The sequence below is a fragment of the Amblyraja radiata genome, chromosome 3, assembly GCF_010909765.2.
Source record: "Amblyraja radiata isolate CabotCenter1 chromosome 3, sAmbRad1.1.pri, whole genome shotgun sequence".
In the NCBI taxonomy this organism is placed as follows: domain Eukaryota; kingdom Metazoa; phylum Chordata; class Chondrichthyes; order Rajiformes; family Rajidae; genus Amblyraja; species Amblyraja radiata.
In genome coordinates this window covers 107,290,970-107,315,351 of record NC_045958.1, presented here as the reverse complement: position 1 = coordinate 107,315,351, position 24,382 = coordinate 107,290,970, and the positions used below count along the sequence as shown (strand labels likewise).

Here is a 24,382-nt window from a genome sequence, read left to right as displayed (position 1 = left end):
GGCTGGGGGAGGGGGCGTGGGGGTGGTTACATGGACAGTGTACGTGGTTAGGACAGGTTTGGAGGGATATGGACCAAATGCAGGCAGGTGGGACTAGTGTAGCTGGGACTTGTTGGCCGGTGTGGGCAAGTTGGGCCGCGCTGTAAGACTCTGTGACTGTTAAGGGCTTGGACACGCTAGAGGCAGGAAACATGTTCCCGATGTTGGGGGAGTCCAGAACCAGGGGCCACAGTTTAAGAATAAGGAGTAAGCCATTTAGAACGGAGACGAGGAAACACTTTTTCTCACAGAGAGTGGTGAGTCTGTGGAATTCTCTGCCTCAGAGGGCGGTGGAGGCAGGTTCTCTGGATGCTTTCAAGAGAGAGCTAGATAGGGCTACTAAAAATAGCAGAGTCAGGGGATATGGGGAGAAGGCAGGAACGGGGTACTGATTGGGGATGATCAGCCATGATCACATTGAATGGTGGTGCTGGCTCGAAGGACCAAATGGCCTACTCCTGCACCTGCACCTATTGTCTATTGGCTCTACATTGCAAAATTCTTTGAATGTCTGACATTTTAGAAAACCTCACAATTTTCTTTTGTCTCTCCTTCCATTCATAATTTTTTTTTGCCAGTTTCATCCATTCATAAATGAAACTAATCTGATATCCTTCTGTGAAGATGAAGTGAGGGGGGGAGGGGGGGTGGGGGTGGCGGGGGAAGAATGGAAGTAAACAAAAATGTTACCTAGATGGCGTGAAATACAGGTCTACCATGAGGGGGACTTTAATCCCGTCGATCTGAATGAGTGGGTGATCCCACACGGGCGTGCACTTGGCTGCAATACAGACAAAACACAGCAGTACTATTAGACAGATGTGCAGGACAATACTTTGCTGTTAAACAAAAATGCTGGAGGAACTCAACATCTGGAGCGCCGACAGTCTGACAACATCTGATGACAGCCTCTGCCGACAGTCTGTCTGTTTTTCCATCTTTTTTTGTTTAAAAGTACGTTTTGGAGGATTTTTTTAGTATTTCTATGTGGGGGACGGGCGGGGGGTAGGGTAAGGGGGAAACCGTTTCTCAGTCACTTCCAGGCGAGGATGTGACTATTCTCCGAGTCGCGTCCTCGCCCCCCTGCTCGCGGCCTACCAACTGGATTGGCGCGACCTTTCCTGCCGGGGACCGGACCAAAGCTTCAGCAGCGGCGGCGCAGCGCTGGATTCACCGCGGAGCGGGCGATGCCTTACCTGGGATCGCCGTTTGAAGCTCCGGAGTGTTGGGCCTGCTGCTTCAACATCGCGGAGCGGTGGTTTGCAGAGCTCCCAGCCGCGGGCAGCGCTGACTTTAACATCGCGGAGTCCTGGGACCTTTTGCCAAGGGCCGCCAGCGTGAATCTCCGGCCCGCTCGGCCTGTGGGCTTCGAGAGCCGCGGTCTCCGGTAGGAAGTGACCAATTCGGATGTCCAAGCCGCTGGGAATGTTTTCCTGTTCCGACGTCGGAGTTCCATCATCCCGGCGAAAGGGCCTGAACATCGGGCCGCCCGTAGCGGTGACAGCGAGGGGTTCGGGAGGCCCCGACCACGGGTGAACAACAGAGGAGGATGACTGAACTTTGTAGCCTTCCCTCAGTGGGAAACTTTGATTCCGCTGTGTGGGGATGTCCGTGTTAAAGACTATCGTGTTCTGTGCTCTTTATTATTCTCGACCCGAAACATCACCTATTTCCTTCGCTCCATAGCTGCTGCCTCACCCGCTGAGTTTCTCCAGCATTTTTGTCTCACTTCGATTTTTCCAGCATCTGCAGTTCTTTCTTAAATACTTAGATTTTCTTTCATAGCACAGTGCAGAAATATTATTACATTTGAAGATTTAGAAACATAGTAACATAGAAAATAAGTGCAGGAGTAGGTCATTCGGCCCTTCGAGCCAGCACCGCCATTCAATATGATCATGGCTGATCATCCAGAATCAGAGCAGTCTGTTGAAGGGTCACTACCCGAAACGTCGCCCATTCCTTCTCTCCAGAGATGCTGCCTCACCCGCTGAGTTACTCCAAGCTCTTTTCCATGCTGTATCTCGTAAGTTCACATCAGTTCATAAGTGATAGGAGCAGAATTAGGCCATTCGGCCCATCAAGTCTACTCCGCCATTCAATCATGGCTGATCTATCTTTCCCTCTCAACCCCATTCTCCTGCCTTCTCCCGCCAACCCCCGACACCCGTACTAATCAAGAATCTATCTATCTCTGTCTTAAAAATATCCATTGATTAACTTCCACAGCCGTCAGTGGCGATGAATTCTACAGACTCGCCACCCACTGACTAAAGAAATTCCTCCTCATCGGTCTAACACGGTGGCACAGCGGTAGAGTTGCTGCCTTACAGCGAATGCAGCGCCGGAGACCCGGGTTCCATCCTGACTACGGGTGCTGTCTGGACGGAGTTTGTACGTTCTCCCCGTGACATGCGTGGGTTTTCTCTGGGTGCTTCGGTTTCCTCCCACACTCCAAAGACGTACAGGTTTGTAGGTCAATTGACTTGGTATAAATGTAAATTATCCCTAGTGTGTGTAGGATAGTGTTGATCCACGATAGCGGGGATCGTTGGTCGGCGCGGACCCGGTGGGCCGAAGGGCCTGTTTCCGCACTGTATCTCTAAATGAAACTAATTGAGGTTCACCTGCAACCTCATCTATTGCATCCGCTGCTCTAGGTGTCAACTGCACTACGTCGGTGAAACCAAGCGCAGGCTTGGCGATCGTTTCGCCCAACAACCTGATCTCTCGGTGGCTCAGCACTTCAACTCCCCCTCCCATTCCGTATCCAAATTTTCTTACCTGGGTCTCTTCCATGGCCAGAGTGAGTCCCACCATAGATTGGAGGAGCAGCACCTCATATTTTGCTTGGGTAGTTGCCACCCCAGCGGTATGAATATTGACTTCTCCAATTTCAGGTAGTCCCTGCTTTCTCCTTCTTTCCCCTCCCCGTCCCACAGCCTACTGACTCCGCCTCTTCCTTTCTTCTTCACGCCCCACCCCCCCACCCACCCCCACATCAGTCTGAAGAAGGGTCTCGACCTGAAACGTCACCTATTTCTTCACACCATAGATGCTGCCTCACCAGCTGAGTTTCTCCAGCATTTTTGTCTAGCTTAAACTAAAGGTACGTCCTTTAATACTGAGGCTGCGCCCTCTGGTCCTAGACTCACCCACTAGTGGACACATCCTCTCCACATCCACTCTATCCAGGCCTTTCACTATTCTGTAAGTTTCAATGAGGTCTCCCCTCATCCTTCTAGACTCCAGCGAGTACAGGCCCACTGCTGTCAAGCGCTGGGTCGACCAGTGCCTTATAGGATCTCAGCATTACAATCCTGGTTTTATTCCAGTCCTCGTGAAATAAGTATCTCACTCTATGACTGTACACACTTCATCTTACATGCTTCACAAGATGGACATGACATGTGTCATGAAGATATAACAATGTTGAGGTTACTATGGCTTGCTTAAGTAGTTTGGGCTTGCTCACGCTGTTAAAAACATAAGAACATAGAAAATAGGTGCAGGAGTTGGCCATTCGGCCCTTCGAGCCAGCACCGCCATTCAATGTGATCATGGCTGATCAACCACAATCAGTATCCCATTCCTGCCTTCTCCCCATATTCCTTGATTCCATTAGCCCGAAGAGCTCGATCTAATTCTCTCTTGAATAGAGAGTACTCACCAGTACATTGGTTGCATCTGCAATATTGTCTCCGGGAGAGGCTTGTTGTGGGTTTCAGGTAGTAGTAAGCTTACCAATCCGGCCATTACCATTAAACTCCCCATCACAATGAAGGCCAAAATGCCACTGTGTTCAACTGCAAAACAGCAAGAGACAGTGTCTTCACCAGTACAGACAGTGGATCAATGACATTCTTACTTCAGATCACTGAGTTTAGACCAGATCTAGTTAAAACAATCTAACAGTTTTTGGTCTCCAAATTTGAGGAAGGACATTCTTGCTATTGAGGGAGTGCAGCGTAGGTTTACAAGGTTAATTCCCGGGATGGCGGGTATGTCATATGTTGATAGATTGGAGCGGCTGGGCTTTTATAAACTGGAATTTAGAAGGATGAGAGGCGATCTTATTGAAACATATAAGATTATTAAAGGTTTGGACACGCTAGAGGCAGGAAACATGTTCCCAATGTTAGGGGAGTCCAGAACCAGGGGCCATAGTTTAAGAATAAGGGGTAAGCCATTTAGGACGGAGATGATGAAAAACATTTTCACACAGAGGTTTGTGAGTGTGTGGAATTCTCTGCCTCAGTGGGCGGTGGAGGCTGGTTCTTTGGATGCTTTCAAGAGAGAGATCGAGCTCTTAAAGATAGCGGAGTCAGGGGATATGGGGAGAAGGCAGGAACTGGGTACTGATTGTGGATGGGCAGCCATGATCACATTGCATGGCTGTGCTGGCACGAAGGGCCAAATGGCCTACTCCTGCACCTATTGTCTATTGTCTATAGCCAGTCCGTATTCCACAGCCGGGTCAGGCAGCATCTCTGGGGAACGTGGATAAGTGACATTTCGGGTCAGGGCGCGGGGTCAGGGCGCAGACTCTGTGGGCCGAAGGACCAGTTTCCACGCTGTATCTCTATACTAAACTAAAAAAAATGAAAGACCTCACAGTCCAATTCCCAAGTTGACCTGACACCTAAAACAGCGAAGACAGACACAAATAGCTGGAGTAAATAGCTCAGCGGGTCAGACAGCATAGAAACATAGAAAATAGGTGCAGGAGTAGGCCATTCGGCCCTTCGAGCCTGCACCGCCATTCAATATGATCATGGCTGATCATCCAACTCAGTATCCTGTACCTACCTTCTCTCCATACCCCCTGATCCCTTTAGCCACAAGGGCCACATCTAACTCCCTCTTAAATATAGCCAATGAACTGACCTCAACTACCTTCTGTGGCAGAGAATTCCAGAGATTCACCACTTTCTGTGTGAAAAATGTTTTCCTCATCTCGGTCCTAAAAGATTTCCCCTTTATCCTTAAACTGTGACTCCTTGTCCTGGACTTCCCCAACATCGGGAACAATCTTCCTGCATCTAGCCTGTCCAACCTCTTAAGAATTTTTGTAAGTTCCTATAAGATCCCCCCTCAATCTTCTAAATTCTAGAGTGTACAAGCCGAGTCTATCCAGTCTTACTTCATATGAAAGACCTGCCATCCCAGGAATCAGTCTGGTGAACCTTCTCTGTACTCCCTCTATGGCAAGAATGTCTTTCCTCAGATTAGGAGACCAAAACTGTACGCAATACACCAGGTGTGGTCTCACCAAGACCCTGTACAACTGCAGTAGAACCTCCCTGCTCCTATACTCAAATCCTTTTGCTATGAATGCTAACATACCATTCGCTTTCTTCACTGCCTGCTGCACCTGCATGCCTACTTTCAATGACTGGTGTACCTTGACACCCAGGTCTCGTTGCATCACCTCTTTTCCTAATCGGCCACCATTCAGATAATAGTCTACTTTCCTGTTTTTGCCACCAAAGTGGATAACCTTACATTTATCCACAGTATACTGCATCTGCCATGCATTTGCCCACTCACCCAGCCTATCCAAGTCACCTTGCAGCCTCCTAGCATCCTCCTCACAGCTAACACTGCCCCCCAGTTTCGTGTCATCCGCAAACTTGGAGATGTTGCATTCAATTCCCTCGTCCAAATCATTAATATATATTGTAAATAGCTGGGGTCCCAGCACTGAGCCTTGCGGTACCCCACTAGTCACTGCCTGCCATTCTGAAATGGACCAGTTTACTCCTACTCTTTGCTTCCTGTCTGCCAGCCAGTTCTCTATCCACATCAATACTGAACCCCCAATACCATGTGCCGTAGTTTGTATACTAATCTCTTATGTGTGACATTGTCGAAAGCCTTCTGAAAGTCCAGATATAACACATCCACTGGTTCTCCCTTATCCCCTCTACTAGTTACATCCTCGAAAAATTCTATAAGATTCGTCAGACATGATTTACCTTTCATAAATCCATGCTGACTTTGTCCAATGATTTCACCACTTTCCAAATGTTCTGCTATCCCATCTTTAATAACTGACAGCATCTCTGGACAATTCTTCAGACTTAGGGGCAAGGGGAATGAGAGATATAGATGGTACTTAGAACAAATGAATGGATATTCAAGGAGGAGAGGGATATGGAAGATCTACAAAAAGCAACCATGTTCGTGGAAATGTGGAGCCCACAATGGTCCATTGTTGGCTTTGGGAGAGGTGATAACGAGTTATACAGACTACGGAACTCAACAGGACAGTAGTTAAACTAGCACGATGACTAGGGTGGGGGAGGGATGGAGAGAGAGGGAAAGCAAGGGTTACTTGAAGTTAGAGAAGTCGATGTTCATACATCTGGGGTGTAAGCTGCCCAAGTGAAATATGAGGTGCTGTTCCTCCAATTTGTACTGGGCCTCACTCTGACAATGGAGGAGGCCCAGGACTGAAAGGTCAGTTTGGGAATGGGAAGGGGAATTAAAGTGTTTGCCAACCGGGAGAACAGGTAGGTTAAGACGGACTGTGCGGATGTGTTCAGCGAAACGATCGCTGAGCCTGCGCTTGGTCTCGCCGATGTAGAGAAGTTGACACCTGGAACAGCAGATACAGTAGATGAGGTTGGAGGAGGTGCAGGTGAACCTCTGCCTCACCTGAAAGGATTGTCGGGGTCCCTGGACAGGGTCGAGGGAGGAGGTATAGGGACAGGTGCAGCATCTTAAAATAACCATGTTTCTTAACTACATATTAAGTGCATGAAAGCAAGAGAGGAATAGATCAGGTACATGCATGGAATCTCCTGCCCTGAGTAGTAGGATTCAAGGACCAGAAGACATAGGTTCAAGGTGAAGGGGAATCTGAGGGGTAACCTTTTCACACACAAAGGGTGGTGGGTGTATGGAATGAGCTGCCAGAGGAGGTAGTTGAGGCTGGGATTATCTCAACGTTTAAGAAGCAGTTAGACAGATCTTCTTCTTGTCGAGCCCACATCACAAGATTAGAAGTTGTTCAGCCAGAGCTGAACGCACTTACAGAGAAACATAGACAATAGGTGCAGGAGTAGGCCATTCGGCCCTTCGTGCCTGCACCGCCATTCAATATGATCATGGCTGATCATCCAACTCAGTATCCTGTACCTGCCTTCTCTCCATACCCCCTGATACCTTTAGCCACAAGGGCAACATCTAACTCCCTCTTAAATATAGCCAATGAACTGGCCTCAACTACCTTCTGTGGCAGAGAATTCCAGAGATTCACCACTCTCTGTGTGAAAAAAGTTTTTCTCATCTCGGTCCTAAAAGATTTCCCCCTCTTCCTTAAACTGTGACCACTTGTTCTGGACTTCCCCAACATCGGGAACAATCTTCCTGCATCTTCTCGGCATCTGCATACAATGGTGTCTGTCTTGTCGCTTCTTGTGCGTGGTGGAGGAAAGATTGGTGAAAACAGGGGGCCGCAACCGCAACGCTCTTTCCTCGACCCCAGTTGGACAGGTACATGGGTAGGACAAAGGCAGGCAGGTGGGAATAGTGCAGCCGGGACATTGTTGGCCGGTGTGGGCAAGTTGGGCCGAAGGGCCTGGTTCCACTCTGTGTATCACTTTGTGACTCAGTAAAAATTTCAAGATGTACATAAAGTCTGAATCTCCGACGTACCCATGTAAGCAAAGTAAGGCGAGATGATTGTGCCGATTCTGGAGGTCATGGAGCAGACTCCGACGCCCATGTTCCTCACTACAGTGGGGTACAACTCCAGCGAGTAGATGTAGATTATGGTGAAGGCCGCCGTCGCACCGGATTTTCCCACCATCACCAACGTGGTAATCACAAATTGAAGAGCTGAGGAACAAAAACACTCACCGGTCAACATGCACCAAAAACGTACCCAATTACTACCATTGTCGTTCTGTCCTGGGCCTCGTCCACTTGTCAGAGTGAGGCCACACGCGAACTGGAGGAACAGCACCTCATTAGTTTAGTTTAGACAAAAATGCTGGAGATACTCAGCGGGTGAGGCAGCATCTATGGAGCGAAGGAATTGGCGACGTTTCGGGTCGAGACCCTTCTTCTCTTCCTCAGCGGGTGAGGCAGCATCTATGGAGCGAAGGAATTGGCGACGTTTCGGGTCGAGACCCTTCTTCTCTTCCTCAGCAGGTGAGGCAGCATCTATGGAGCAAAGGAATAGGCGACGTTTCGGACCCAAAACGTCGCCTATTCCTTCGCTCCACAGATGCTGCCTCACCCGCTTAGTTTCTCCAGCATTTTTGTCTACAGACAGATGCGTGGATAGGTTTAGAGGGATCTGGGCCAAAGGTAGGCAGGTGGGACAAGTGTATATTGGGCATGTTGAAACAACGAGCCCTGCTAATCACTGTTTATTGAATTCTCCAATTTTAGGTAACTTGTAGGGTCTCGACCCGAAAAGGTCAACTATTTCCTTCACTCCATAGATGCTGCCTCATCCACTGAGTTTCTCCAGCATTTTTGTCTACCTTCGATTTGTCCAGCATCTGCAGTTCTTTCTTAAACATTAGCTTAGTATAATTTAGTTCAGTTTCTTGTCACATGTACTGAGGTACAGTGAAAAGCATTTGTAGCGTGCTATACAAAAATGCTGGAGAAACTCAGCGGGTGCAGCAGCATCTATGGAGCGAAGGAAATAGGCAACGTTTCGGGCCGAAACCCATCTTCAGACTTGTAGCGTGCTATCCAGTCAGCGGAAAGACAATACATGATTACAATCAAGCCGTACACAGTGTACAGATACATGATATGGGAATAACGTTTAGTGCAAGGTAAAGTCCAGCAAAGTCCGATCAAGAATAGTCCGAGGGTCACCAATGAGGTAGTAGATCACGGTTTACTACCCAGGGGTATGGAAACCAAACTCCTTGATCGGACTTTACTGGTTTTATCTTGCACGAAACATTATTTCCTTTATACTGTATCTGTACACTGTGGACGTTTCGATTGTAATCATGTATTGTCTTTTCGCTGACTGGTTAGCATGCAACAAAAAGCTTTTCACTGTACCTCGGTACACGTGACAATAAAATAAACCAGAGTGGGGCCATACACAAACTGGAGGAACAGCACCTCATTTTCTGCTTGGCCAGTTTACAAACCAGTGGTATGGACACAAAATTTTACCTCATTAACCTCCCTGTTAAGACTGTAGGAATGAAATTTCGTTCAAACCAAGCTGTTTGAATGACAATAAAAGGCATTCTATTCTATTCTATTCTATATTCCCTCTTCTCCCCTCTCCCATCGGGCAAAATATATTGAAGTGTGAAAACGCACACCTCCAGATTCAGGGACAGTTTCTTACCAGCTGTTATCAGGCAACTGGACCATCCTACCACCAACTAGAGAGCGGTCCTGAGCTGCTATCTGTTTCAGTTCAGTTTCAGTTTAGTTTATTGTCACATGTACCGAGGTACAGTGAAAAGCTTTTTGTTGCGCGCTAACCAGTCAGCTGAAATACAGTACATGATTACAATCGAGCCATTGACATGATAAAGGAATAACATTTAGAGGAATACTCATTGGAGATCCACGGACTATCTTTTGTTTAAGAAGGAACTGCAGATGCTGGAAAATTGAAGGTAGACAAAAATGCTGGAGAAACTCAGCGGGTGAGGCAGCATCTATGCAGCGAAGGAAATAGGCGATGCCTATTTCCTTCGCTGCATAGATGCTGCCTCACCCGCTGAGTTTCTCCAGCATTTTTGTCAACCTTGGACTACCTTTACTGGGTTTTATTTTGCACTAAACGTTATTCAAGTTATTTCCCTCTATCATATATCTGTACACTGTGGACGGCTTGATTGTAATCACGTGTTGTCTTTCTGCTGACTGCTTAGCGCGCAACAAAAGCTTTCACTGTACCTCGGTACACGTGACAGTAAACTAAACTTACAAACACAGACCTTCCCCCTTGTCCCGTTCCCTTCTACACCGCTCCTCTCCATGTCCAGACTGCAAGGATGGTTAGCAAGGGCATCAAAAGTTGCGGGGAGATGGCAGGGGAATGGGATGGAGAGGGAAAGATACATCAGCCATGATTAAATGGCGGAATAGACTCAATGTGTCGGAAGAACTGTCTTAAGCCGAAGTTAGACACAAAATGCTACAGTAAGTCAGTGGGACATCGGTGCCGGCTTCGGTTTGTTCTGTACCTTTTCATACCTCTAGTCCCCCTCTCCCCTTGATTCTCAGACTGAAATGTCACCTATCCATGTTCTCCAGAGATGCTGCCTGACCCGCTGAGTTACTCCAGCACTCTGTGAAACGTCACCTATCCATGTTCTCCAGAGATGCTGCCTGACCCGCTGAGTTACTCCAGCACTCTGTGAAACGTCACCTATTCATGTTCTCCAGAGATGCTGCCTGACCAGCTGAGTTACTCCAGCATTTTTTGTCTGCAGTATCTGTGGAGTGGACGATGGGCTTAATGGCCTAATTCTGCTTCGATGTCTTATGGTTTTATGATCCAGTTTAGTTTGATTTACTTCAGTGTAGTTTAGAAATGCAGCGCGGAAACAGGCCCTTCGGCCCACCGAGTCCGAACCGACCAGCGATCACCCCGCACATTAACACCATCCTACACACAGGGGGGACAATTTACAATTACACCAAGCTGAACCTACAAACCTGAACGACTATGAAGGTAGACAAAAATGCTGGAGAAACTCAGTTGGTGCGGCAGGAAATAGGCAACGTTTCATGATCACATTGAATGGCGGTGCTGGCTCGAAGGACCGAATGGCCTACCCCTGCACCTATTGTCTATTGTCTATATTGTCTATATTGTTTCGGGCCGTAACCCTTCTTCAGACTGACCTCAGTCTGAAGAAGGGTTTCGCCCCGAAACGTTGCCCATTTCCTTCGCTCCTTAAATGCTGCCGCACCCGCTGAGTTTCCCCAGTATTTTTGTCTACCTTCAATTTTCCAGCATCTGCAGTTCCTTCCTGAACGACTTTGAAGTGTGGGAGGAAACCGGAGCACCCGGAGAAAACCCACACAGGTCACGGGGAGAACGTACAAACCCAGTACAGACAGCACCCGTAATCAGGATGGAACCCGGGTCTCTGGCGCGGTGAGGCAGCAACTCTACCGCTGCGCCACCGAGCTGCCCCTCTGTGAAATAAAATGTTATTATTGGGATTCTTACTTGAAGGAACCCAGTGAATAAGCAGCAGCATGGTGCCGCTGAACAACAAGGGGCCAGCCGTCGCTATCCGCCGCGGTGAGATGCGCATCAGCCTCCAGACCATCACGTACACCAGGGTTTCACTGGCAGCGGAGATGAGGCAGTTGATGTACGGGTCACCGTGTAGGTTGGGAGTGTTGAGGGACAGCCCATAATAACCAATGGTACAGATCAGCCTGAGAGACAACAAAGGAGACACAAGCACTGAAAGTAAGCATGCAGGTCCTGCAGGCAGTGAAGAAAGCCAATGGCCTTCATTGGGAGAGGAGTTGAGTATAGGAGCAAAGAGGTCCTACTGCAGTTGCGCAGGGCCCTGGTGAGACCGCACCTGGAGTATTGTGTGCAGTTTTGGCCTCCTAATTTGAGGAAGGGCATTCTTGCTATTGAGGGAGTACAGCGTAGATTCACCAGGTTAATTCCCGGGATGGCGGGACTGACATATGATGAAAGAAAGGATCGACTGGGCTTGTATTCACTGGAATTTAGAAGGATGAGAGGTGATCTTATAGAAATATATAAAATTCTTAAGGGATTGGACAGGCTAGATGCAGGAAAAATGGTCCCGATATTGGGGGAAAATCCAGAACCTCAGGGTTACAGTTTAAGATTCAGGGATAGGCCATTTAAGACTGAGATGAGGAAAAACGTGTTCACCCAGAGAGTTGTGAATCTGTGGAATTCTCTGCCACAGAAGGCAGTGGAGGCCAATTCACTGGATGTTTTTAAAAGAGAATTAACTAGAGCTCTTAGGGTTAATGGAATCAAGGGATATGGGGATAAGTAGGAACTGGGCACTGATTTTGGATGATCAGCCATGATAATATTGAATGGCGGTGCTGGCTCGAAGGGCCGAATGGTCCACTCCTGCACCTATTTTCTATGTTTCTAAAACTATCAGAGGAGTAGATCGGGTAGATTGGTTGAGCAGGCTGGGACTGTTATCGGAAAGGTGTTTTCATGCTGGTGAGGGTACGGAGAAGATTTACCACAATGTTGCCAGGACTCGAAGGATCTGATTTATAGAGAGAGGTTGAGCAGGCTGGGTCTCTATTCCATGGAGTGCAGGAGGATGAGTGATCTTATGGAGGTAAACAAGATCATGAGAGGAATAGATCAGGTAGATGCAGAGAGTATCTTGCCAAGAGTAGGGGAATCGAGAGCCAGAGGACATGGTTTTAAGGTGAGCGGGGAAAGATTTAATAGGAATCTGAGGGGTATCTTTTGCACACAAAGGGTGGTGGGTGTATGGAACGAGCTGCCGGAGGAGGTAGTTGAGGCAGGGATTATCACAACGTTTAAAAAACATTTAAACAGGTACATGGATAGGACATGTTTGGAGGGATATGGGCCAAGCACAGGCAGGTGGGACTAGCGTAGATGGGACATGTTGGCCGGTGTGGGCAAGTTGGGCCGAAGGGCCTGTTTCCACATTGTATCACTCTATGACTCCGGGGCTCCACATTCTGCAGAGATGGTGCTCGACCCATTGAGTTACTCCAGCTCTGTGTACCCTTTTTGGTAAAGCAGCATCTGTGTCTTGAGTCTAATGGTAAGTTTACTGTTACTTCAGGTTATAATAGTTTGAAGAATACGTTCTTAGACAAAAATGCTGGAGAAACTCAGCGGGTGAGGCAGCATCTATGGAGCGAAGGAATAGGTGATGTTTCGGGTCGAGACCCTTCTTTAGACTGATGTGGGGGTGGGGGGGGGGGGGAGGCAGAAAGAAGAAAGGAAGAGGCGGAGGCGGGGAAAGAGGGAGAAAGCAAGGACTACAGGGCCTGTCCCACTCGGGCATCATTTGCGCGTCACGCAGGTGGTCCGCGAGGATTTTGAGAATCCCAAAATACTGGGGCGCCGCGAGCTACCACGCGTCACTGCCTATGCCTCACTATGCGCCATGCGCACGTAATGCACTCCATGCGCGTGTAATGCACTCCATGCCCGCGTCGTGCGTCGTGACGGGTAAATGATGTTGCATAAACGACGCGCAAATGACGCCAAAGTGGGACAGGCCCTTACCTGACATTGGAGAAGTCAAAGTTCATACACGCAGGGGTGTAAACTACTCAAGCGAAATAGGAGGTGCTGCTCCTCCAATTTGTGGTGGGACTCACTCTGGCCATGGCCACGTTCTGATGGACACCACGGCTACGCTTGTCCAGGCCGACCCTGCAACGTCGCCAGGACAACGGACCTTCATGGTCAGGTCAAGATCCCTGCACTTACAACAAATGGGACTTGAAAATGGCCCCAAACTGATGATGACTCTGTATACTGTCTCAGTGTACTACTGCTGTACACCAGTACTGTATCTGAGATGTATCTACGTGCTTATGTACAGTGATACTTGTATTGAACTGTGTACAACAATTAATTTTACTGTACCTTGGTACGTGTGACACATAAGGTACCATTGAACAGTTGAACCATTGAAGGCTGCACTCACCACATCCATAACAAAATGATCGTGACATTCCTGATGTTGGACGTAGCAATCAAATCCAAATAACTTTGTGAATGTTTACTTGAGTCCTGTAGAGAAAATGTATTGCTTAGTTTAGTTTAGAGATACAGCACGGAGAAGGCCCTTTGGCCCACCGAATCCGCACTGAACTGCAATCCCTGTACACTAGCAACATAAAAAATAGGTGCAGGAGTAGGCCATTCGGCCCTTCGAGCCAGCACCGCCATTCAATGTGATCATGGCTGATCATCAAAAATCAGTATCCCGTTCCGGCTTTTCCCCCCATATCTCCTGATTCCCTTAGCCCTCAAGAGCTACAAATCAAACCCTCTCTTGAAAGAGCGACCAGCGATCACCCCGTTCACACTAGCTCTATCCTACACCCACTACAGAAGCCAATTAACCTACAAACACGCACGTGTTTGGAGTGTGGGAGGAAACCGGAGCACCCAGAGAAAACCCACGCGGTCACGGGGAGAACGTGCAAACAGCACCCGTAGTTAAGATTGAAGCTATGCTAAGCTGTTTCAAGAGAGAGTTCGATTTGTAGCTAAGGGAATCAAGAGATGTGAGGAAAAATCTGGAATTGGGAACTGATTTTGGATGATCAGCCATGATCGAAAGCAACAATTCTCCCGCTGCTCAGTGGCGCCCCCTTATGCTTGTATGCATTATATTCATATAACGTGCAGGGCAAGTTTTCTTTTAAATATAGATGGTGGTGGGGGCCTGGGACACGCTACCAGGGGTGGTGGTGGAGGCAGGTACGATAGTAGCGTTTAAAACACTTTTTATCTCCTGTTCTGTATTATGTTTACATATTCTGTTGTGCTGCAGCAAGCAAGAATTTCATTGTCCTATAAGGGACACATGACAATAAACACCCTTGACTCTTGACTCTTGAAGTTGTGGCTGAAGGGCCTGTCCCTGTGCTGTATCGGTCTATATTCTAATGGTCCTGTCATCCAGGAATCTACATTTGGTCAACAACCAAAATGTTCTTTACCGTTATGTTCAGGTTTACTATTGTTACTTTAACCAAGTTGTTTATCAACTGATCCAAACAGATCAGACGTTCTAAAACAGTTATGGTGCCCTTGTACAAGACGTTGGTGAACCCCCCCCCCTCCCCATCCTCCTCCTGCTCTCCAAGGAATGGAGTCCCAGCCCGCTCAACCTCTCCCCGTAGCTCGCACCCTCCAGCCCTGGTAACATCCTCGTAAATCTTCTCTGTACCCTTTCCAGCTTGACAATATCTATTCCTGTAACACGGTGCCCAGAACGGAACACAATAGTCTAAATGCAGCCCCACCAAAGCCTTGTACAGCTGCAACACAACCTCCCATCAGCCTAACTAAACCTGTCCTGCCCATGTACCTGTCTAAACGGCCTGTCCTACTTCCACGACCTCTGCCGAGTTTGCCCTTGACTCATACTCGCAGCATGGTTGTCAGGAGGCCGTAGGTAGGTCATGATGCTAGTCGTAGGTACTTGTGGCATCAAGTAGATCAGGGCGTTTTTTCTAGCCTGATGAAAAATGTTCACGAGTAAAAAAGGTGGTGAATTAGGTCGTGAAAGTGGGACAGGCCCTTCACTGTTTCTTAAATGTTGGGATAGTCCCAGCCTCAACTACCTCCTCTGGCAGCTCGTTCCATACACCCACCACCCTCTGTACAAAAGGTTGCCCTTCAGGTCCCTATTAAATCTTTCCCCACTCACCTTAAACATATGTCCTCTGGTCCTCGATTCCCTCTGGGCAAGAGACTCTGTGCGCCTACCCGATCTATTCCGCTCATGATTTTGTACACCTCTATAAGCTCACCCCTCATCCTCCTGCGCTCCAAGGAATAGAGACCCAGCCTACTCAACCTCTCCTTATACTCAGACCCTCGAGTCCTGGCAACATCCTCGTAAATCCAATGTGTTATTACTTTACCATATTTGCTATCACCTCAGGTTTTTTGTACGTATGCCAGAATAGTGTTCAATGACATTTAGACGGGTACATGGACAGGAAAAGGTTTAAGGGGATATGGGCCAAGCGCACGCAGCTGGGACTAGTGTAGCTGGGACATGTTGGTCAGTGTGGGCACTTTGGGCTGAAGGGCTTGTTTCCACACTGTATCACTCTATGAGTCTATGTTCTTGGCATCATGTTTGGCACAGACATTGTGGGCCGGGCCTGTTCCTGTGCTGTACTGTTCAAGTTCAAGTGAGTTTATTGTCATGTGTCCCTGATAGGACAATGAAATTCTTGCTTTGCTTCAGCACAACAGAATATAGTAGGCATTTACTACAAAACAGATAAGTGTGTCCATATACCATTATATAAATATATACACACATGAATAAATAAACTGATAAAGTGCAAATAACAGATAATGGGTTATTAATAATCAGAGTTTTGTCCGAGCCAAGTTTAATAGCCTGATGGCTGTGGGGAAGTAGCTATTCCTGAACCTGGTTGTTGCAGTCTTCAGGCTCCTGTACCTACTACCTGAAGGTAGCAGGGAGATGAGTGTGTGGCCAGGATGGTGTGGGTCTTTGATGATACTGCCAGCCTTTTTGAGGCAGCGACTGCGATAAATCCCCTCGATGGAAGGAAGGTCAGAGCTGATGATGGACCGGGCAGTGTTTACTACTTTTTGTAGTCTTTTCCTCTGTTCTCTGCCGGTTCTTCACATTGGTGGACATATCTAGTATAAGAATACTATCGCATCGTTTAAGAAACAGTTAGACAAGTACATGGATAGGACAGGTTTGGAGGGGTATGGGCCAAGCGCAGGCAGGTGGGACAAGTGTAGCTGGAACATGTTGGTCGGTGTGGGCGAGTTGGACTGAAGGGCCTGTTTCCACGCTGTGTCACTCTATGACTCTATAACAGATAATAAAAAGTGCTCAGTTACCATGTCACCGTGAATGGTGCTAAATATTGGTCCGACATGCGAGACTCCGTTTTTCCTGGCAGCATATTTCAATATCGCCTCAGCCTCTTCCTTTCGACCCTGAGTGAGCAACCATCTCGGTGATTCGGGAATACACCTACAATTCAATCAAAATCACCTCTGAGTTCAGGAAAGGAATGACACAAAGTGCTGGAGTAACTCAGCGGGTCAGGCAGCATCTGTGGAGAACATGGATAGGTGACGCTTCACAGAGTGCTGGAGTAACTCAGCGGGTCAGGCAGCATCTCTGGAGAACATGGATATGTGACGTTTCACAGAGTGCTGGAGTAACTCAGCGGGTCGGGCAGCATCTCTGGAGAGAAAGAATGGGTGACCGGGGGAAAAGGTAAGAGGATCCTCACAAGTTCATACGTTGTAGGAGTATTATTAGGCCATTCGGCCCATCAAGTCTACTCTGCCATTCTCCTGCCTTCTCCCCATAACTCTTGACATCGGGGGGAGCTCGAGGGGAGATTTGCAAGTGAGCTCTCGTAATTTTACATGGATTAAAGGAAGTGCCAGACCACCAGGTGCCGGAAAATCTGCGGTGGACAAGTCACTGTATCTGAGGAAGTGTTGGCTCTGGAGATGGTCCAGAGGAGGTATATAAGATTGATTCCAGGAATGAGAGGGTTAGCCTATGATGAACATTTGACAATAGATAATAGACAATGTGCAGGAGTAGGCCATTCGGCCCTTCAGGCCAGCACCGCCATTCAATGTGATCATCCCCAATCAGTACCCCGTTCCTGCCTTCTCCCCATATCCCAATATTTCCTTCCTGAAGGAACATCCTTTAATTCTGAGGCTGTGACCTCTGGTCCTAGACTCTCTTACTTGTGACGGCACTGGGCCTCTACTCGCTTGAGTTTAGAAAGATGAGGGGGGAGCCTCATTGAAACTTAGTGAATAGTAAAAGGCCTGGATAGAATGGATGTGGAGAGGATGTTCCCACTAGAGGGAGAGTCTGGGACCAGAGGGCACAGCCTCAGAATTAAAGGAAGTTCCTTTAGGAAGAAGGTGAGGAGGAATTTCTTTAGTCAGAGGGTGGTGAATCTGTGGCATTCATTGCTACAGACGGCTTGGAGGCCAAGTCAGTGGATATTTTTTGGGCGGAGGTCGGCAGTTTGTCGATTAGCGCGGGTGTCAGGGGAGAAGGCAGGAGAATGGGGTTAGGAGGGAGAGATAGATCGGCCATGATTGAATGGTGGAGTAGACGATGGGCCTAATGGCCTAACTGCTGCTAGCACTTATGGCCTAATGATGTTATGATCTAAATAGACAGTAGACAATAGGCGCAAGGGTAGGCCACTCGGCCCTTCGAGCCAGCACCGCCATTCAATGTGATCATGGCTGATCATCCACTATCAGTACCCCGTTCCTGCCTTCTCCATCCATATCGCCAAATCTAATGCGTGATGAATAAATTCACTTACCACCAGAGAGGGATGTAGAGAAACTCCGGCATGGTCAACGTTAGAAGTAGCATCTTCCAATCTCGGATGTAGTAGGCAAGAATCGGCAGGAGAATGTAGCCAAAGGCATAGAACATACAGATACCCAGCGTGGAGAAGGCAACCCTCTCCGAATTGCTGAGGATTTCAATCCCTGTGGCAAAAGAAAAATCTATCATTGAAGGCAAAATAGCAGCCAGCATCATCGGCGACCCACAGCACCACCCTGGCCACCCCTGCCATCAAGAAGAAGGTACAGGAGCCTGAACACTGTAACGTCCAGGTTCAGGATCAGCTTCTTCCCTAAAAGACTACAAAATGTAGTAAACACTTCCCAGTCCATCATCGTCTCTGACCTCCCTTCCATCGAGGGGATCTATCGCAGTCGCTGCCTCAAAAAGGCTGTCAGTATCATCAACGGCCCACACCATCCTGGCCACACACTCATCTCCCTGCTACCTTCAGGTAGAAGGTACAGGAGCCTGAAGACTGCAACGACCAGGTTCAGGAATAGCTACTTCCCCACAGCCATCAGGCTATTAAACCTGGCTCGGACAAAACTCTGAACATTAATAGCCCATTATCTGTTTATTTGCACTTTATCAGTTTATTTATTCATGCGTGTATATATTTATATAATGGTATATGGACACACTGATCTGTATTCATGCCTACTATGTTCTGTTGTGCTGAAGCAAAGCAAGAATTTCATTGACCTATCTGGGACACATGACAATAAACTCTCTTGAATCTTGAACTCTCTTGAATCTTGAACCTGCCAGGGTACAAATCTAATTCCATTTACAAATTTGCAGAAGACGCCGCCATTGTGGGCCGGATATCAAATAATGCTGAGACGGAGTACAGGAAGGAGATGGAGAACCTCGTGTCCTGGTGCCGAGACAACAACCTTTCTCTCAATGTCAGCAAGACAAAGGAGACAGTGATGGGCTTCAGGAAGTGAAGTGGTTCACCTGCCCCAGTCTGCATTGATGGCGCCGAAGTAGAGATGGTTGAAAACTTCAATTTGCTGGGAGTCGATATCATAATGTCATAAGGAATAGGAGTAGAATAATGGGCCTGTGTCACTTAGGCAACTCTTTAGGCGACTGCCAGGGACTAGTTTTATTGGAATTCACCTACGACAGCAAATTTGTCGCCACTGTTGCCGAACATTTTTCAACATGTTGAAAATTTTGCAGCAGTTCGCCTGTAGTCGCCCATCACACAAACCAACCTCCCTTCCATTGACTCCATCTACACCTCACGCTGCCTCGGCAAGGCCAGCAGCATCATCAAGGACCAGTCGCACCCTGGCCACTCCCTCTTCTCCCCTCTCCCATCAGGCAAGATGTACAGAAGTGTGAAAACGCACACCTCCAGATTCAGGGACAGTTTCTTCCCAGCTGTTGTCAGGCAACCTATCACAACCAGAGAGCAGTCCTAAACTACTCTGCGTCTTTGGTGACCCTCCATCCTTTGGTAAATCCATCCAGTGATTTGGCCTCCACTGCCCTCTGTGGCAGGGAATTCCACAAATTCACAACTCTCTGGGTGAAAACGTTTTTTCTCACCTCAGTCTTAAATGGCCTCCCCTTTATTCAAAGACTGTGGCCCCTGATTCTGGACTCGCCCAACATTGAGAACATTTTTCCTGCATCTAGCCATCCCAGGGATCAATCTCGTGAACCAAACTCGTGAACAATCACTTCACAGGGCAAGCTGGGAAGACGGTGAAAAATAAAATGTTCTTACCTAGTACAAAGGCTGCGATATAACTTGAGATTTCACCCATGCCAACAAAAAAATACAGAACGCAGAACATTTCCCAGCTCTGAGAAGCCAGCTGGAGAAGGCTTGCGATGGTCCTCAGGGCTATGGCTCCAAATAGAACTACTTTTCGTCCATACCTTTGAAGAACAAAGATACATTTCACTTCAAACATGAACAAATGCTCCAGATTCAATTTCAGTTTAGTTTACTGTCGCGTGTACCGAGGTACAGTGAAAAGCTTTTGTTGCATGCTAACCAGTCAGTGGAAAGACAATACATGATTACAATCGAGCCATCCACAGTGTACAGATACATGATGGAGGGAATAACATTGTGCTAGGTAAAACCAGCAAAGTTTTAAGAATTAAGGGCCTGTCCCACTTTCACGACCTAATTCACGACCTTTTTTACTCGTGGACATTTTTCATCAGGCTAGAAAAAACATCCCGACCTAATTAATGCCACGAGTACCTACGATGGCCTGATACGACCTACCTACGATATGACCTACCTACGACCTAATACGACCTTGTGACGACCTCCTACGGCCCCTTGACGACCATGCTGCGAGTACGGGTCAAGGTCAAACTCGGCAGAGGTCGTGAATTAGGTCGTGAAAGTGGGACAGGCCCTTAAGGGGAGGCCTTTTAGGACTGAGACGAGGAAAATCTTTTTCACCCAAAGAGTTGTGAATCTGTGGAATTCCCCGCCACAGAAGGCACTGGAGGCCAATTCACGATGTTTTCAAGAGAGAGTTAGATTTGGCTCTTAGGGCCAACGGAATCAAAGGATATGGGGAGAATGCAGGATCAGGGTGCTGATTATGGATGATCAGCCACGATCACATTGAATGGCGGTGCTAGCTCGAAGGGCCGAGTGGCCTACTCCTGCACCTATTGTCTATCTTTCTATCTCATAAAGGTTTTGGTCGCCCCATTGCAGGAAGGGAGTGGGGGCTTTGGAGAGGGTGCAGAAGAGGTTTACCAGAATGATGCCTGGATTATTGGCTATATGGAGAGGGACAAAAGGAACTGCAGATGCTGGTTTATAAAAAAAGACACAAAGAGTGTGACTCAGCGGGTCGGGCATCATCTCTGGAGAACACGGGTGATGTTTTGGGTCAGGACACTTCATCAGGCTGAGTTACTTCAGCAATTTGTGTATTTCTTTAAGCTCTCAGGGGAGTTTGGACTTAAATGTTTTCTCCACCACATCGGAGGCTGAGAGGAGAACATAATGGTGGAACAGGTTTAGTTTTTAGTTTTGTTCAGTTGAGTTTCGAGATACGGCACGGAAACAGGCCCTTCGGCCCACCGAGCCGGGCTGACCAGCGACCCCCGCGCACTAGCACCCCACCCCCCCACACGCACACTTGGTACAATTTATAATTTTACCAATTAGTAGGTATGTTGCAAAGCCAACCTGAAGCGTCGCTGAAAATCTCTCCCAGCCCGTGTGCGCGATTTTGGCGCCTTTTAGAGAGGGGCGGGTTTAAAACGCGATTTTCCCTAGGCTGTTCAAATCGAGGATGTTCAGCCTAGTTCATTATTAACGAAAAATCGCTGGAAGATTCCGTCGCTTTAGCTATTATTACTTTTAAGGGCTTTATCTAATTGTTATAGTAGTTTAAAAATTAACCTCTAAACCCGCGACCGCCGGCAACCGGCCGGATCTCATACAGGGGAAAACGGAAGTAGGCTGCTTATTTTTACATTAAAAAGGGCTTCTTAAGATCCCTTTATACAAAGTTTAATGTTGCGAGTAGCTAATTTGGGCCCCATTATATCCCGCAGTATTTTTCTGGGCATTTGAGGGTACAAATCTACCGCAATGTGAACGTTCTAAACCAGCGCGTTCACAGGATCCCACTAGAAAGCTGATTTAAATGGACTTTAATTTACAGCAATTGAACACTAAATTCCTTCCATTTGGCCTATAAATTAATGTAAATGAGATTTAAAAATCATGTTTTATTGTGAATTATTTGTGAATATTATTTGGACACTTAGGCTATTTAAAAATGTTAATCATTTATTAAGAAATGGATAGATGTTTAGATCTAGTAATTGAAGTTTGAAATTAGCTACAATTGGGTAACTAACTAATTATATGCTTTAATTTCAGGTCATCCAAGTAAGATTATTTTATATTTGTTTCAGAATGCTTCAATCTATGATAACTGAAAATTTCATTCAGTTCTCTTAATTTTTAAGAAGGTTATGGGCTTTTGACTGTCCACGATCACAGCTTTTTTGTTATGTCCATAGAAAATCAATAGGGAACAAGATGCTAATTTCCGAGTATGAAAATGGCCATAACTTTTTAAATACTTGAGATATGAAAGTGAATTAGGTGTCAAATTAAACTTCTTTTTATGCTTTATCTGATGGGATAAATTGCAGACTTGATTTTTAAAATCTCAAATTTTTGTAACACTGCTACAATTAGTCCACAAACCTGCACATCTTCTGAGTGTGGGAGGGAAACGGAGATCCCGGAGAAAACCGACACAGGTCACGGGGAGAACTTACAAACTGTACAGACAGCACCCGTAGTCAGGATTGAACCGGGGCACTGCGAGGCAGCAACTCTACCGCTGCGCCACCGTGCCACCCATCACCAGTCCATCATTGATGTTTCCGCACCGCTAGTTCCATAGCCTTGACGGATTATCTATTTTGCCGAGCCTCGGAGGTCACGTAGTAATAATAATATGACACAATGCTTGTACGAGTCGTTCCATACAAATGCGTACAATGTGTTTGTAATACAAGGAGCTTATACGTTCTCCCCGTGACTTGCTTGGGTTTTCTCCGGACCCCCGGTTTCCTCCCACACTCGGGTTTGTAGGTTAATTGGCTTTTGTAAAATTGTAAATGTGTGTAGGATAGTGTTAGTGTGCGGGGATCGCTGGTCGGCACGGACTCGGTGAGCCGAAGGGCCCGTTTCCTCGCTGTATCACTAAACTATACTGTACTAAATTAAACTAAACTAATACACCTCTGACCCACTAATTACATCCCTCCCATGTGTCTAAAGCACCAATACTTAGATACTTAAATAAAATTAATATTAAATGTAAATTAAGCATGCTTACGCTAGGCATTTGGATCTTGCTCAGAAGCCACAGCTAGGGTTAAATATGGTTAGAAAATGCATAAACCCTCTGAGTTACTCCAGCACTCTGTGTCCTTATTTTTGTTAACAAGCATCTGTAGTTCCTTGTTTCTACATTCTTCGTTTCATAAGTACATAAGACCATAAGTTCCAGGAGCAGTATTTGGCCCATCAAGTCTACTCCGCTATTGAATCATGGCGAATCTATCATTCCCTCCTAATCCCATTCTCCTGCCTTCTCCCCTTAACCCCTGACACCTGTACTAATCAAGAATCTGTCGATCTCTGTCTTAACGGGCCGCGGTGTTTGAACCGGCCCGTTCGCAGGGGTTCGGTGAGCCGCGGGACTGTTTGTGCCATCGCCCGGTGGGGAATCGCCTCAGCGCAGAGGGAGAAGAGGAGGGAAGAGACAGTAACCCTAAGATTTTTGCCTCCACCACAGTGAGGAGGTGCTTGGAGGATACACTGTGGTGGATGTTAATTTGTGTTTATTGGTGTTTTTTATTGTATGTATGACTGCAGGCACGAAATTTCGTTCAGACCGTAAGGTCTGAATGACAATAAAGGTATTCAATTCAATTCAATAAAAATACCCATTGACTTGGCCTCTACAGCCTTCTGTGGCAATGAATTCCACAGATTCACCACCCTCTGACTGAAGAAATTCCTCCTCATTACCTTTCTAAAGTTACGTCCTTTAATTCTGAGGCTGTGCCCTCTAGTCCTGGACTCTCCCACTAGTGGAAACATCCCCTCCACATCCACTCTAGCCAGGCCTTTCACTATTCTGTGTGTTTCAATGAGGTCCCCCCTCATTCTTCTAAACTCCAGCGAGTACAGGCCCAGTGCCGACAAACGATCCTCATAGATTAACCCACTCATTCCTGGGATCATTCTTGTAAACCTCCTCTGGACCTTCTCCAGAGCCAGCACATCCTTCCATAGATATGAGGCCCAAAACTGCTCACAATATTACCAGCGCCTTATAGAGCCTCAGCATTACATCCCTGTTTCTTGAATACAAGCTCTCTTGAAATAAATGCTAGCATTGAGTTTGCTTTCTTTACTACTGATTCGACTTGCAGATTAACATTTTGGGAATCCTGCACCAGCGCTCCCAAGTCCCTTTGCACCGATTTCTGGATTCTCTCCCCATTTAGAAATTTATTCCTATGACCAAAATGCCTGATTCCAAACTTTGCTCCACTATATTCCATCTGCCACTTCTCTGCCCACTCTCCCAACCTGTCCAAGTCCTTCTGCAGAGCCCATATGGGGCCCATAACGGCTCACAATGCTAAAGTTGACTCCCTTATTCCAGCCCTTGCCGTACCTTGTGTCTCAAAAATAAAATCCGGAATCATCACTT

At 47.2% G+C, this 24,382-nt stretch overlaps 1 protein-coding gene across 2 annotated transcripts in view; it reads right to left on the bottom strand.

Annotated features, from left to right (window-relative positions):
• Nucleotides 1-24,382, bottom strand: part of LOC116971387 (solute carrier family 22 member 5-like) — a 36,639-nt gene that overhangs the window by 2,755 nt on the left and 9,502 nt on the right. The window contains exons 3-10 of one of the 2 annotated variants that reach the window (XM_033018524.1): nt 19,879-20,033; nt 18,106-18,277; nt 16,631-16,766; nt 13,707-13,792; nt 11,222-11,436; nt 7,702-7,884; nt 3,710-3,845; nt 730-820 (exon numbers count right to left, since the gene is read on the bottom strand). In XM_033018524.1, the coding sequence (XP_032874415.1) occupies nt 769-820; nt 3,710-3,845; nt 7,702-7,884; nt 11,222-11,436; nt 13,707-13,792; nt 16,631-16,766; nt 18,106-18,277; nt 19,879-20,033 (1,135 nt within the window). In that variant the 3' untranslated portion in view covers nt 730-768. The remainder of the gene's footprint in view (nt 1-729; nt 821-3,709; nt 3,846-7,701; nt 7,885-11,221; nt 11,437-13,706; nt 13,793-16,630; nt 16,767-18,105; nt 18,278-19,878; nt 20,034-24,382) is intronic. The other variant, XM_033018526.1, reaches the window with a different exon arrangement.